Source organism: Osmerus mordax, chromosome 16 (genome assembly GCF_038355195.1).
Source record: "Osmerus mordax isolate fOsmMor3 chromosome 16, fOsmMor3.pri, whole genome shotgun sequence".
Lineage (NCBI taxonomy): Eukaryota > Metazoa > Chordata > Actinopteri > Osmeriformes > Osmeridae > Osmerus > Osmerus mordax.
In genome coordinates this window covers 15,314,326-15,330,136 of record NC_090065.1, presented here as the reverse complement: position 1 = coordinate 15,330,136, position 15,811 = coordinate 15,314,326, and the positions used below count along the sequence as shown (strand labels likewise).

Sequence of the window (15,811 nt, the reverse complement as noted above, 5' to 3'; positions counted from 1 at the left end):
GTACAAGACGGCTGTCTGTAGTGTATCCCTCTCCAACTGAATATCGATTTAACGTAGACATAGACGAATCCAGGTGAGGTAAAGACTTGTTTCTTAAACTGGGACGGCGTTAAAATACCGAAATGTTTTTACTTTATGGAATGTTTATTTTTACATGGAAAATGCTAGTTTGTAGCCTATCTCAGCTACATAAAACATACATTTCAAACGAGTTCTTAGAACTACAGCTAATTAAACAAATAAAGGAGCAGAGACGTGCAATTCACAGTTATTTCATGTATTATGTAAGAAAATAAGACAAAGAAACATTTTTCCTCACATTTCCTTTCAATGGCACACAAGGTGAATTTCTAACAAGGCAAAAACATACACAACCAAAGGTGATGGAAACAAGCAGTGGCTTATGCTAGAATTAAGTACTTATAAACACTACATAATCTTAATTTAAAATCTTGTGGACACCAATACATGGGGAATATTAGGGCGTGAGTGTTATAAAACGGCCATGTTAAATATTGTGAGCATAGGCTTCATTTGCATAGCTTGAAAGTGTTCAAACCAAAAAGTAAGCTACTGTCCTGTTGGAACTACCTCAACATGAAAAAGTGATTCTAAGAGCAGCGGGCACTCCTTAAATAAAGCTACAAAACGCCAAACAGTGATCCTTGTCCAACGTCAAATGAGAACATCATCAAAACTGAGTCATCCATTCTCACCATCATATTTAGGGATGAGTAAGGCCTTGCAGTACAATATAATTGGAATTGGCAAAAAATCTGCAGAAGTTTCAGATCAAATGAACAAGAAAACCACAAGCGGGTAAAGTGAAAAAATGTTCTGTTGACAGATCCATTATTTTATGCATTTTAGCTTATCATCAGTAGTCATCTCTTAAGGCTTACAATGGGTCCCCAAAAGTGTAGTGCTGACTGAAAACTAGGATAAACAGAGCAGCAACATCAACAAAACAAATCTCAAAACGGTTGCATTGCATTTACCCAAACTGTCTCAATACATTTTGGCATTCAGATATTGGTGGTTTCAAAAAAAAATATTCCTACTTTTCTGGTTTGTATTAAAGTACATTCTCCCCACTAGTGATGGATAAAAGGAAGACTAGAACGAGTTCGCTTTTTTTTCTTTGTCTTTCAACAGGCAAAACGTTGAGAAGATAAGGAATGGGATGCTGCAAGGCTGTTGGGACATTGATTTGGAATTTGACACGGACACAGTCAGTTAGTAAAGTCAACATCCTTAGAAACAGTGTATGGAATCAGATAACCATCATCTTATGAATCAAAAGACGTTCGAAACAGTTTCCCCTTGATCTTTTGCCTTTTGTATACAACTGATCTATTGCGCCCTCACTGGGTTTACTAGGGTAATGCTCAAACCTGTGAATATGACCCATCGATGTCAAGGATCCCACTGTGTACTCAAACATACATAAACACACATACAAGTGAGTTCTCTGAAGAACATGGTGTTGATGGGTGGCTCGGGCAAAGCTTTGCAGAGGGAATCTACACAATTTGATCTACTATATTCTGTAATGGTTCTGCTTGTAAGAACTACAAGAATGATCTGGGCTGATGGGCAGAGGAAACAACTCCTTATGAAACTCAACGATGATTTTTTCATCCTGACAGTGTGTAATGGCTTTCTCTTCTTTCCCTGGGGTTGACTTGGTCACTTACAGCACAAACACGAGAAACACAATGACAGAGCATCAACACGTATCCCCAAAGCTTCTCATTACCTGATGCACTCACCGATGCGTGCACACATTCCCTCAAACATGGTATATAGCAAAATACACCTTTACAAAAAAAAAAAAACGCTCGCCTGGGATTGATTATTTACCAGATGAAAATTAAATGGTTGCGTTTACCTTACATAAAAGAGATCCTGGCCCCTCATCACAGAAGAGCACTGTTACATCACCCTTGCGCTTCACAAAGCCAATGGCACTAGCCAAAAATACTGCCTAACTTAAACTAAGACAAAGAGGTCTTTGCCTGCAAAGACCTGCGTGAAACATTTCCATATAGAAAAGGATATATTTGGTGAAGACTATATAGTTGGATGAGGTGAAACTATCGGTATGACAAATGCCAACAATTGGATATGCATGTTATCTTTCTGTCTTTCTCTAAGTACTTAGAAAGGGACTGCAGGCCACAAGCTGTCAGAGGAGCTATCCTTAGCTCTTCTGTCTGCAGAGAAAGATAAAAAGCCAGGCAGAAGCTCAGACCTAAAGTATCAGGTGTTGACAAGGCCTAGTATGAGGCCAGACCGTGACTTCTGTAGGTCTAAACTCAGCGACCTTGAGAAAGGCAGCCTTGAGAAAAGAAGAAGTCTCAATTACAACAGTTCAACGAGTAAACAAAAATCACTGGAATGCTTGTCAAAGAAGGTGAATTGAACAAAATGTCTGTCTTATGGTGTGTGTTACGCCAATCAAGAACATTCAGCAATCAGAATAGTCTAATTTTGAAATATCGTCCCCCCCCCCCTTTCATCCACCACCCAGGCCTGTGCGTTGCTAAAGAGGGAAGAGGTGGAGGTGGGGGGTATCAGGAGTGAGGATAGCACTACTACTCCCTCTTGTCAGCTGCTTTTGACTGCTCCCTCTGGATCATGCAGCGACGCACAATGCTGTCAAAACTCCCCAAGTAGAAGAGAGCTATGGTCCGGAACAGTCCCATAGTCACAATCTGTACAGGAGGAGAGGGGGGGGGAGGGGGGGGGGATTAGACAAATTGTTGGTGTCCAGGCAGCAGTGAAGGAAGTGTGGGGGAGCCAGTACCTGCTGGAGGCCCTCAGTGATGGAGGTGACGGGCGACATGCCGCAGGTGAGTGCAGAGAGCATGTAGCCGTCGGGACCCACGGAGCTGTTAAAGTTCCCCTGCTGCAGGAGGAGACGGGGGGGAGACACAGAGAGAAGCAAGGAGGTCAGACCTCCGTCACACAGCAGAGAGGCCCTCCTGAGTACCAACACTGTGGGATGAGGCTGGGTGAAGGAAGGGGCCCGAGGGGGGTCCAGTCACCTACCACAGCGTCCTTCACAAACACCTTGGCCACCAGCTCCGGCTGACACACGCCGGACGTCTCAGAGATCAGCTTGGTCTCTAAGGGCTGAGAACACGGAGGGATTCAAATATGGTTCAGGAAACACGAATGTTCCTCCACTGTGTGTCGTTTCCCCCCCTCCATAAGGACACGTGCTTATAGGCCTTGAGGATTTTGCTAACTTGTGCGTTCTGTCTTAGTGTGGAATCACGGATGGTTAACACGACTAGCGGATTACAGGAGGTGTGGACCCCAGTCATCAGACTTGGACCTGAAATAATGTGGACTTGAAAACTGAAATCTGAAATGGCTGACTTGTGGGTGTCTGACTTGAGTTACAAACTCACGTATTGTTACTGTACATTTTTGGTGTGCATTCAAACTAATTTGCCGCAGTCGGGTGGATGAATACAGCGCTAATTGTGTCATGCATCATTAAGATTCTATGTTCTTGGGTGCAGATTCACTACATAAACTAAAGGGATTTGCATCATCAAATGAGGACTTACTTGCTAGACAAGATTTATGCTTGCAATTCAAAAATATGTTTGTTTCTTTTGACCTATTGTAACTTAGACGCTTTAATATTGCTATTACAGTGCAGATACGGCCAGATGAGCAGTGCTGTCTAACAATGCACAATATTGAATCAGCTTCTTTCAAAAGATTTTCTCAATGGATGAAATGCTGGCTGGCTAACTAACAGCAAGACCATATAAAATTGATTTTGTCATGAGTGAATAAATGCGTTTACTGAAAAATCTGCTTACGTTATGTGGACACAAAATCTATCTATAATTCCAGAAATCTGTGTGTGTGCGTCATCGAATCAACAAACCAACATCTTGATCACTGGTTGCGTCACAGGCACTGAAGACTCAAAGCTCAAAATGAGATACTAAAGACTTGACGCTAAATGACATGGGACTTTCCAAACAATAACTTTGACTTGAACCAAAAATATTTGGACTCGCAAAATAGTGACTTGTTGCTGCTGGCACCACTCACCTTGCTCTTGTTCTCCTCTGCTAGGCCTGGAGTGTCGGTGTCAGGAGGGTAGGCCAACGTCACATAGATATTATAAGGCTTCATCTAAATGGAAGCACAGAGGAGTGAGGCTCTAATGAAACTCCACAGACAGACCCAACCAGTGTTGGGGTGACGCGTTACTCTAATCAGATTACATTTGTCTGTGACGCAGTAATGTAACGCATTACTGTTGATAAACAGTAGATAAAAAAACATTTAAAAATGACTAGTAATGTGTAATCTATTACTTTTTTTGAGTAACTACCCCAACACTGGACCCAACACACAACCAGCACACGAGTAGGAAGTACTGAATTCAGATAGCAACCTTTCATGTTCACATGCTTGTTGACAGAATGGGTCTCGGCTACCGGTAGGGTTGAGGGGACTGAGTGAGAGGGACTCTGTACTGGACTCACCTCCATCTGCAGGGCCTCGGCCAGCCCTCGGAGGGCAAACTTAGATGGGGAGTAGGCCGTGTAGCCAAACAGGCCGATCTGGCCCGCCTGAGAGGACACGAACATGACCCGGCCCATCCTCCGCTCTTTCATGGTGGTGATGACGGCCCGTGTCGGGTACACGCTCCCCAGGTAGTTCACCTCCATCAGTCTCTGTTGGAGAGATGAGAGGACTGGTACATGGAAGGGATGTGTAAGACAACCCCGCCCCTCTCCCGCACGCACGCACGCACGCACACACCTTCACAAAAGTGCTGACCTCTGGTCTCTTTCGTCATTGCCTTTGTCGTAAGGGGGAGTTAAATTTCTACAATCGGAGGCTTAGTAGTAATTGAAGATCACAGGTTCTCTCGTATTCTTTGGCACACACAAACACGCTTTCCACTCGTGATTATTTCAGCAGTGGAACACAGTGGGTGAGCCAGGACACCCTTCACCTCCTGATAGGTGCTAAGCCTCTTTCCCTCCTCCGACTGCAATCGAACCTCTGTATATGCTGCATCTTTAAATTGAAATTTGAACCTTGCTTAAGCTACACGTAGAAACAAGACCCTCTTGATCCTAAAAGGGGAATGCATCATTCTGTCTTTGACATTTGTGCAGCGTAGCTCATCTTGGGGTTTGACGCAATATTCTTTGATTGAACTTGGGAGGAACTGGAACTGAACTGGAATAAACTCTAGCACTCATCTGCAGTGTCCTGGATAATTACTCACTCTGAAGCGATCCACCTCCACTTCCTCAAACTTTCCAGCGATGGATGTCCCGGCACAGTTGACCAGCATATCCACAGGGCCCAGCTTCTCCTGAGCCTGGAGTTAAAGGTCCCATGACATGAAAACTTTAGGAGGTTATTCAACATTAATACAAGTTCCCCTAGCCTGCCTTTGGTCCCCCAGTGGCTAGAAATTTCAAGAGGTGTAAACCAAGCCCTGGATATTCTTCTCCGCCTTTGAGAAAATGAGAGCTCAAACGCTCGGTTTTGAAAATCCCCTATTGTGATGTCACAACAGGGAAGGTTACCTCCCCTTTCTCTGCTTTGCCCGCACAGAGAATTTGGCCCACCAATGAGAAAATGAGCTACGACCGTGCGAGCGTGACATTGGTTTTTCCTCGAGACATCATGGCTTGCAAACAACCGAAGCATGGCAGTTAGCCCCGCCTCTTTCTTCCTCACAGCATTTAAAGCTACAGACACAGAAACAGCGTGTCCTGAGGAAAGCTCATTGTAGGACTGCTCGTAGTGCCTGTAATTCTGCACCAAGGCTGAATTTCGCGAAAGACACTTCAGATACAGTAATAGGGGACCACTAAGGCCTATATAAAAGCATCCAAAAACAGCATGTGATGGGATCTTTAAACAAAAAGGATGGCTCAATTACTACAGTCAAACAGGAAATTGTGCTAAATGTCTGGTGTGATCTAATTAAAAGCGATCCATTACCTGCTTTATCACACTCTCCACCGGGCCATAGTCCTTGGAGACATCAACAGATATGCAGAGCACAACCTGAGTGAGACATTAAGAAAGAAAGAAAAATTATTTTGTTCAGAAAAATATGAGGAAGGAGGTCTCAAGTATTTGATAACCCTTGTCAGTTATCTTTATAGAGGTTATTGACTTCATACTTGCTTATCATTTATTGCACACTTCTCCACTTCTTTTTTAGCTTGGAGAAGTTTACTCTGTGGAAAACAAAAGTGATATCAGTATGAAATCTTCCGATAAAACAATAAATAACAAAAAGATTAATACTGACCTCATCTCGTGCCACTAAAGTTATGAAAGCACCTTGCCTGTAACACTCCATGGCAATGCTTTTACCAATGCCGCTGGAACCTCCTGTCACCTTTAGAAATACATGGTAGGGAAGCAGAGTAAAGAACCTCAGGAGTTATATGAATTGATGAAATAGGAAAGATGAAATGGGAAAGAATCTACAGGTTTGAATAAAACTTTCGCAAAACAACATTTATTGAAGCACATGCGCAATATGATAGTTATTGCGACACATTTTAACATATTTTGTCCTTATGTCATTCCTGTATTGTGGGCGTGTCATAAGACGTTTTTTTTTAATCCTGCAATACAAATTACTACATTGATGTTTGGGTAAACTCTCTAGACAATTGAGCAATTATTAGTAAACGTATCAAAACGACAAAGTTAGCCTGAAAAAAAACGTTTGTTTGAGAGCCGTTTCACGAGCTACTAGTAGCCATCCAGCTAAATACACTTACCACAACGTGGGCCCCATTTAATTTTAAAGGTTTGGGGCTAATGAGAGGGGATATCATATACAACAGTAACACAAAGGCAACAATGAATGCAGCAACAACTAATAGCATGATGAAAGGCAGAAGAAGCCACCAAGAATTAATAAAAAGCCAATCCGCGATTGATGAACTCAATCCTTCCTCAGAGGACATGGGTAAACTTGTCGATTTCGTTAGCTAGCTAAAGCTAACGTAGGTTTCTTCGGCAAATCAGAATGCGCTTGTCAAATGGGTGGAAATGAAATTTAGAGGAGGAGTTTTAAATAGCTTGCAGTATTTGCAGTCACAGACATCTACTTATCATAAATTAAACTTGGACCTTGGCTCTACGACTAATAGCTATATGTTGCCCAGCGTAGTAGTTGCAACATTCACCAAAACAAATGGAACTGTGCACTTTGAACGGGCTACAATGCTAGTATTGCAGTAGGTATTTGTAGTTTCAAAATCGTATCGCAGGCTATCACCTGACGGGAACTTGAACTGGCATACACTCCACTTCCCAAAATGCAGCAGTACATTTCCTCATTGTTGGTGTAACTGTGGTTGTGTGCCGGCTTAACTGATTGGTGGTTGACTATGGATCCCAAAGAAATGAAAAACGTCTTCATTCCCGATCGTGCTACAGTAAAGACCCTAAACATTTTTCTCAGTATTACTTTTATTTACATGTTTGGAAAGAAAAACATTTTTTTACCTCTTCACAGAGATTACCTGTCTCTAGATACGTTTACAGTAACGTGAGTTAAATAGACCACGCCAAAGATGTACCCAACTCTGAATGAAAGACTTGTCTTCAAAATACCAACACCTTTAGTGCATAGTAATATAGTTGTATACAACCTTTAAATGAGAAAATACATTAAATGTATCATACTACATACCTAGCAATGATGACAAGTTTAAGCAGTGTCTGTATATCAACTTCCAAATTCAAAAATAAATGAATATATTTCAGTAATTTCTTTAGAAGGCACGTGGTATGCATTGCCACTGAATATGGCCTCATTTCAAAGGTGGTCTCTGTTTGGAAAACACTATCGCATCTGCTCTCTTGTTCTTCAAATCTTGAACTCAAACATTTTATTCGATCCTCAGTATCCGCCCTTCATAAGAGTAAGGCTTAGACAGGCACCATCTCTTTTCAGTAGTTGCCGTTGGGAGGATCAGCAAAGCTTTGCAGGGAGGGTATGTGAGAATGGGCAAATTGTATGTAGTGTGTAAGGGGGGGTCAGAGTTACAAATACAAAGTTGTTTTAAAAGAGTGTAAATATACACACTCCTTGAAAGCTAAAAACTGATCCAGTACCTTTGGCTATCCTGATACACTAAAAGCAGAAGAACAATGAACTACTCAAATAAGATGGTGGTGGAAGAAATGTGTTTTTTTGTAGTTTTTTGTTTTACATGGAACCATGGCCTAACAGGTTCTTTCCTGAGTGTCAGTCAGTTCTTCTAACCCATTTTATGACCATCACCCTCTGACTTGAGGCCTTAATTCCACAAATTAAATATCTTATGAAAATACAATGGCATGCATTGTTAATTTAGTTTTCCATAAAGTATCTACTATAAAATGCTTTTCATCTTAGGAGTATAAAAAGAAGTAGAGTAATATGGACATCGGTGCTCACTGCAATCATCTTGAAGGCAATTGGACAGGTACCTATACATTTTACAGTCAAATTGTTACAAGGACAATGCACAACATTTTCTTGAAAGCATGATTTACATGAGGTTGAGTTTAATATGCATGTCTCTCAAATTTTAGGTTTATCCCAAAGTGCTGTCAACCTGCTCATATGTTCAAAATAAACAATTCCAAAACCGCAAATTGATCCCTAAGTAGTTGTCCATGTGCCAATTATCAAGTCAACTGCATGCACCCCACACTTTCAAGTCCTTAATCCGCTTTGGACAATGGAGGACATCAGAAAACATATTAATCTTCAAGCTCCTGTGTGGCCAACTAGACTAGCCTAGCCAGTCATGTGGCACACTTGAGCCAAATGATGAGCCAAGAAAGTGGAGGAAGATTGAAAAGAAAAAAGAGGTAAAGAAAAAGAACACTTAACAATCAATTTCTTCGCTTTGGTTAGACTTAAAGGCTCCATTTAACCCTCTTGTCCGAAGTCCTCTGTGAATTTTTTCAGCTTGTCCAGATCTGCCTCATTGACGGTAGGCTTCGTGCTGGCAAGGGACCTCAGCATATCAGGCTGCAAAGAAGGAAGAACATATCATGGGGATGTTGTTTTAATGTTCATGCACGTGACAGGATACAAATGACAGGACTGTTAATGCGCTCACCATGCTGACAACAGGTTCCAACAGCTTTTCTCCAGGGACATCCATCCACGTCATTTCAACGGCATTTGGGTCTCCAGGAGAACATGGGGTCAGAAGGTCATCGATGAGCATGTTAGGATCATCTCTCGATGGTCCTCGTACCTTCAACCAGAGCCACCCAAGTTAAACACAAATACGGCAACCAAGACACAGCACAGATGAGGCCCGAGACTTTCGAACAGTGCCAACAACCAATCCTATGGAAACAAATCTTACATATACGTACCCGTTTGAAGTGGGTGGCAGACTGCACCTTCCTGACGGGCTGCATGAGAGCGTCTCTGACGATGATACTGACGTCAGCTCCAGAGTAGCCCTCGGTCTTCTTGCCGAGGGTGACAAAGTCAGAGTCATTGAGGCTGGTGGCTGTGGAGCCCAGATGAAGCCTAAACATGAAGGAGCGGGCATGTTCCTCAGGCAGGGGGATGTAGATCCTCTTCTCAAACCTGACACAAACACACCAGAACAAGTTGAGGACAACAGCTGCAGTGGCCTAATTTCCTATATACATCTGTTTTGGATTATTGAAAATAAATTAAAATACAGGACAATATGTCATGTCAATTTAAAGTGATCATACAAGCATACAATGGAAAAACCTAGATATTATGCTTGAAAATTATAGGGTTTTTTATTATCGATGGCCAGGACAGCCTATTACCTTCTTCTGATGGCTGAGTCCAATGTCCAGGGGATGTTAGTGGCCCCGAGGACCAAGACTCCCTCATTGTCATTTCCAACCCCTGCAGAAAGACAGACATGCTTAGTTAAATGACAAAATGGCTGTATCCCAATTCCCAAATATCTCAGAATTTAGTATGCCAAAAAAATAATTACAATGCATACAAAATAGTACGGTAGTATGGGTATTGGGATGCACCCTTAGTATGTCCTAATGGAATACGGCAACATTTCCAACTACATCCGGTAGCATTCTGCAGTATGCAAGCCAGCATGCTTTTCTTATCGTGTGCAGCAGAAGAGGCATCAACCGCAGAAACAAAGGTAAAATAGCAGATACCAATACTGTCTGTCTGCCAGTTCAAGGTGCACCTACATGACAAAGTAGTATGTCCCAACAGTATGCATACTGCATGCAACAGAATGTAAGGTCAGCTGTATTACCTTCGAAAAGTACAAATATGCTATTCGGGACACAAATCTCCCAAAATAATTTGTATTATTTTGCCGTATTACAACCAATTGCAAAGTACTTTGGCAACTCACATTACAAGTAAACAGTCACTGGGCTTTTATTTTTTCAAAATATTATAGAACAACCCTGATGTGAAAAAGAAATCATGGAAATTATTAACACAAAAATCCTTTATGTGCTAAATTATGGTTTGTTAAAAGCCTCAAAATAAAGGAAATTCAAATCACCACCACAACCCTAACTTGACCGCTTGTTCCAGAACTATGTTGTTCTACTGTAGCAAAAAACCCTGAATACATGACAAAACACCTTGTTTGTGCATCACAAACCACAACTTAACATTCAGACATAGTTTTTGGGTTTTAATGAATACAACCCGCATTGAAGATAAGCTTTTGGATTAATTTGAAGAGACCCTACATTCTCTTCTGATCTCTGCAGTGTCCCTTACCTTGCATCTGAACCAGGAACTCAGTTTTGATACGACGGGCAGCCTCACTTTCATTCTCACTTCTGGAGCCACACAGGGAGTCAATCTCATCTATGAAGATGATGGAAGGCTTGTTATCCCTCGCCAGGCTGAACAAAGTTTTCACCAATCTGGAGAGTTGAAAATAGTGTATTTTTACCAAACAGTAAACTGACCAGTAATGTGCAGAACCCCAAGGATGATTATCCTCCAAAGAGACAGGGTCATTTCTGAAGTGACAATAAAAGGGGCTCACTTTTCACTCTCTCCCAGCCATTTGGATACCAGATCAGAAGAAGAGATAGAGAAGAAGGTGGAGTTGTTAGCCTCAGTGGCCACAGCTTTAGCTAGGTAGGACTTTCCTGTACCAGGAGGTCCAAAAAGCAGGATCCCTCTCCACGGTGTTCTTTTACCTTAAAAGACAGACAAGCTTGTCTGAGTGATCCACATTGTACTGGGACAAAATCATTTTCAATCAAATACCTGAAGAACAACTCAAATAATTTATCGATGCATCATCTTCAGTGTTGTCTTCACCCACATCAAGTAAAAATAACATGAAGACAATACTTCTGCACTACCTGTGAAAAGGTGGGGGAATTTGATAGGCAAAATAACAGCTTCTTTCAGTGCTTCTTTGGCTCCTTCTAATCCAGCAACATCGTTCCACTTGATATTTGGCTTTTCCATAATAATTGCGCCTGGAGGAAGTGAAAACATATTAGTCAGGGGTAATGCAGATAAGACAGACATGGCCTAAAACTACTAATCTATAAATGCATTTTCAGTAACCCCGAACAATACCAACATTTCACAGGCTCCCTCGTAGACTGTAGGGGTGCAAAACCGAACCACAAAAAAACAAATTGTTCAACATACAAACCACAGCCCCGTTTTTACATGCAAGCCGCGGTTTTTCGGATCTACGAGAAAACACATATACTTCAATACTTTGTCCTTCCCCTTTCCCGTATCCATTCCCAGAGAGCACCTGTCCAACGAACTGTCAGTATATATCAATGACAAGTCACGTACTGGAAGGAACTGGAGAGAGGCAAATCATACGAAGCTAGGCAAGATAAGAATGTGTGGAGAATGGAGATGGCATGTGGAAGTGAAAGGTTAGCCTTTGAGGATGTACCATCGTCTTTTAAGTCACCTGTGTGGCAACATTTTGGATTTAGTGTTGACTACAATAGCGCTGGAGCAAAGCTCGTCGATAAAATCCTCTGAAATAATGTTGATTTCATATGCTATCAAATCTCTGGATGTAAGACAATGTTATTCATGCAGAGAAAATACAGCGAGAACACTGAAATGGTAATGGTTTCTCTTCCCCCTAATGTGCTAAACAAACCGAACCAAAACTGAAACCGTGACCCACAAAACACAATATAAACCGAACCGTGGGCTTGTTGAATTGTTGCACCCCTAGTAGACTGTTACATTCATACTGTATGGGCTGCAATAAGAATGAGCTTAAGAGTACTGACCTGAGAGTTGGTTCTGGAACTTCTTTTTCTCCGGATCATCCCCTTCATCACTTTCATTCCTAAAACGATCAGTTACAGAACAACACATGATGGTTTAGCATATGGTCTACCTCTATCTAACGCATAAATGCAAGTTCAGTTTCCCCTTGTCATGGCTGAGTCATTACATTCCATCAAACTGTATGGGTGACAGCATCTGAACAGGTTGAGTCCAAAGCCCCACCCACAAACGCACCCTTTGTCGTCTGAATGAGACTCCTTTACAGGCTTGGCAGGCGGAGCCTTCTCTTTCTTCTTCAGGTATTCCTTCAGCTTCTCTGCTCTGTCCAGGTACTCTGCACACTTGGCCCTGATGCTCTGTTTGGCCTTGTCGCCCTGAGCTTCATCTGATAAAAACAGAGAAGGACATTTGAGAAATGGCAACAAAAAGTCCACTGGTGGGGACAACTTTAAATAGGACAATGTCTGCTAAGACATAAACTATAGAGGATATACTACTAAACCTTGGAAAATGAATACACGTTTGAAAATGAATGGACCATTTTCCCTCTGAAAGAGGTAACAACATGCAAATATGAGACTTACATTTGACCACATGAAGAAAGTACTGAACAGCATGCTGGTACAGGCGCAAAGCCTCCTCATAGTTCTGAGCTTTATCCTCCTGTGCAGCCTTGCTGGCCAGATCGATGGCTTTCTAAAAGACAAGTAGGCAAGAGCCAAGATTGACATCCGTCAAACCAGCAGGTTTAAATACATTTATTTTCGAACAGTGAAATGAACCGCACCCTCTCTAAACCAGGGATTAAACACTTTGTGAACAATATTCTAAGCATAGCCACACAAACTTCAATATTGATTCAAACTAGATAACTACAAACAGGTGGCTTTAAGACATTCGTTTCATGACAATACAACACTACATTATAAAGTGTAATTTGAAAGGATACTCTTATAAATACAAAGTCTGTACTCTCTGGAATTGGCAAGCTCCAAACTCCACTGTGTGTGTGTGTCATGATACTTTTTCAGATATCAAAACAAACACACAGCAATAATCCAATTAGATAACTAACAGGCACATAGCTAGAAACCCCGGTCCTAGGCTAGCTAGAGTCAAATAGCTATACCAAGGAGTCAAGAATGATCAATTGGTCGTACGCTAGCTACGGGCTAGATAGCCATTAGCTCTAGCTTTGAAAAAATAATTCGAGTTAATAAGGCGATCTGACAACTGAAAGTTGGTTAAATCACATGGTAGTTTAAATGTTGGGTTTCGATATCAAATAATCGCAATCATGGATAATGCACATGCTTTAAACAATGTATTAGGGTACTGTAGGGCTGCGGGCCCAATGTTAATGTGCAGCTAGCTAGCTAGCTAAATGGTTAATGTACATGACAGCCTACCTTAGTCAAATCCCAGCTAACGTCAGCTAACTTGAGTAGCAAGCAGATTTAAAACAGACCTAGTTGCATTTTTGTAACTGCTGAAATAACATAACGAAAGCAGTTCGACAGAAGAGGTTGATTCCCGATCCCAAGCGCTAGGTAGCTAGCTAGAGCTAGCTACAGTAGCTGGTGAATCTGTCAAACTTACCTGTAAATTGTTGTTGGCAGCCATAAGGGCTGAATACTTATCAAAAGATCCCAACGAATAAGAAAATTCAATAAATACACCCTAAGGTTGTTAATTATGAGTACGGCAGTTACGTAAAGTAAATATTTCGCTGGCTAAATAACTTTGAAGTTGATTGTTTTCCTTTTCTTATAGATCGTTGTTAAAAACACAGCGAAGACAGAGAAACTTCCGCATTGAAGTCGAGTTGATTTCCGTGGGGCACAGAGCCTACGTCATCCACTGACGCACCCAGAAGTCAGAGACGAATAACAACAAGCTAAACATACTGTATTCAGCCAGAGACGTAGCCAAGACAGAAATGTGAAAACAAAGCAAATCCATTACCACCTCTGGTGTAAAGTGGGCATTCTTATTTGTTCTTGTGAAAGCAGAGTTGGATAAAGATGTAGATCCTTGCAGTAAAAACTCAAGAGGGTGAACTTGAGAAGCTTAATAAGTGCCCACTTGACTTTTGCCCATTTTTTGACTCGTTCTCCTGAACCTTGTGAAATTAGAGCAACAACTACTAACATGAGCCTATTATCAACATGTAAAAATCTACATTGTCTAAAGACCTCTTTGTTTTCTAGGTATTGCTGAAGCTCCTCGACTCTGTCCAGATAGAGTTTACATCTATCCCTGATCTTCTGGTTTCCCTCTTTACCTTGGGGTTCACCTGAGGGGTTCAAAACAAAATGACAGACACTTGTTAAATTGATTCACTGAAGGTAATCAGACTATAAATAATTATTTTCCGCCAGGGTGGAGCATCGTCTCGGTTTTACATAGACTAGGAAGCACTATGAGATCAGTTACATACGCTTTATAATGTGCAGGAAGTACTTGACCGCATGCTGGTAGGAGCGAATAGCCTCATCATAATTCCCAGCCTGATCTTCTTGGGAAGCCTTCTGTGCTATGGCTATAGCTTTCTGGAGACAGAGAAAAAACATAATAAGGATCTCATAGCATCCACTGTTCCGGATCACTCCACAGCATAGTGGTCTTAAAAAATATCCCCATTTATTTGAGGAAAGGTAGCCTAAATTGTGAAGTAGATGGTCAATGTAATATACCAAAAGGACAAACTCAGAATATCCATGTAGTGCTGCAACTATATTTAAACTCCATAGTTTAAAAAAGAAAACAAAAAATTCAATTCAGTGTTTCAACCATTTGTGCACCAAATCCACTGTAACGCCCCCAACATCCCTGTGGACAACTTAAGGACTACACAGTTACATTTTTAGCAACACTTACATCATTAGTTTATGTAGCCCTCTATGACAGCAACAATGTAGGTCTACAATGCCATATTGGTATGTATTTACCATGCAACAGATTCAACTCTGACTATTTCTGATATTGTCAATCAGTGAGGTAGTCTAAGTCTTATGCTATTATGTCAGATCCCCTAAGTAGAGGCTGGATTCTAATGCACACAAAATGAATCATACTGAAACCAAGACCAAGTTCTGAGATTCAAAGTAATCAGTCCATTTACCTGTAGATTTGTTGGCTCCATGGAAGACAGAGGTTGTCACAGTATGCGAAGAATCAACAGAGTCTCGAAAGATCTTCACTATCCCAGTTTCGTTTAGCTATACAGCCATTTCCTTGTTGTAAATCTCTTCAGGGAGCACATACAGGTCCGAGTGACAAACTTGCTGCCTACAAGAATGATAACAATGTTGTGTCGTGGTAGCCGCCTGTCTGTGAGTCATTATGTCAAGCCTGTTACTCAAGAACAGAAAATATACTGGAGAGCCAGTAATAGACTACTAACAGGCTTAATGGTTCATAATGAATTGTATTATTTGATGATTTTTTTAACAAATAAACTGAAACTGTATTTTATTTTGTTTTAAACCACATATAGTGGAATTGTAT

At 41.4% G+C, this 15,811-nt stretch overlaps 2 protein-coding genes across 3 annotated transcripts; both read right to left on the bottom strand.

The window, feature by feature from the left end:
- Positions 1–261: 261 nt before the first annotated feature.
- kdsr (3-ketodihydrosphingosine reductase) lies at positions 262–7,366 on the bottom strand. The gene is made up of 10 exons (XM_067252582.1): positions 6,801–7,366; positions 6,320–6,409; positions 6,189–6,245; positions 6,004–6,069; positions 5,276–5,371; positions 4,521–4,712; positions 4,081–4,164; positions 3,055–3,138; positions 2,810–2,911; positions 262–2,717 (listed from the first exon to the last, which is right to left on the bottom strand). Exons 1-10 carry the CDS (start codon positions 6,987–6,989, stop codon positions 2,598–2,600), a joined length of 1,080 nt encoding a protein of 359 aa, XP_067108683.1. The 5' UTR covers positions 6,990–7,366; the 3' UTR covers positions 262–2,597.
- A 113-nt stretch (positions 7,367–7,479) lies between these two features.
- On the bottom strand, positions 7,480–15,579 carry vps4b (vacuolar protein sorting 4 homolog B). Of its 2 annotated transcripts, XM_067252580.1 has the most exons (13): positions 15,426–15,579; positions 14,742–14,853; positions 14,497–14,597; positions 12,886–12,997; positions 12,536–12,686; positions 12,301–12,359; positions 11,389–11,508; positions 11,064–11,220; positions 10,790–10,938; positions 9,844–9,925; positions 9,409–9,628; positions 9,144–9,284; positions 7,480–9,052 (listed from the first exon to the last, which is right to left on the bottom strand). In XM_067252580.1, the coding sequence occupies exons 1-13, from the start codon at positions 15,444–15,446 to the stop codon at positions 8,951–8,953; spliced, it is 1,527 nt and encodes a 508-aa protein (XP_067108681.1). In that variant the 5' UTR covers positions 15,447–15,579; the 3' UTR covers positions 7,480–8,950. The 2 variants fall into 2 exon arrangements, with proteins under 2 accessions (XP_067108681.1, XP_067108682.1); XM_067252581.1 differs by lacking the exons at positions 14,497–14,597; positions 14,742–14,853; positions 15,426–15,579 and adding an exon at positions 13,901–14,231.
- Between the last annotated feature and the right edge of the window lie 232 nt (positions 15,580–15,811).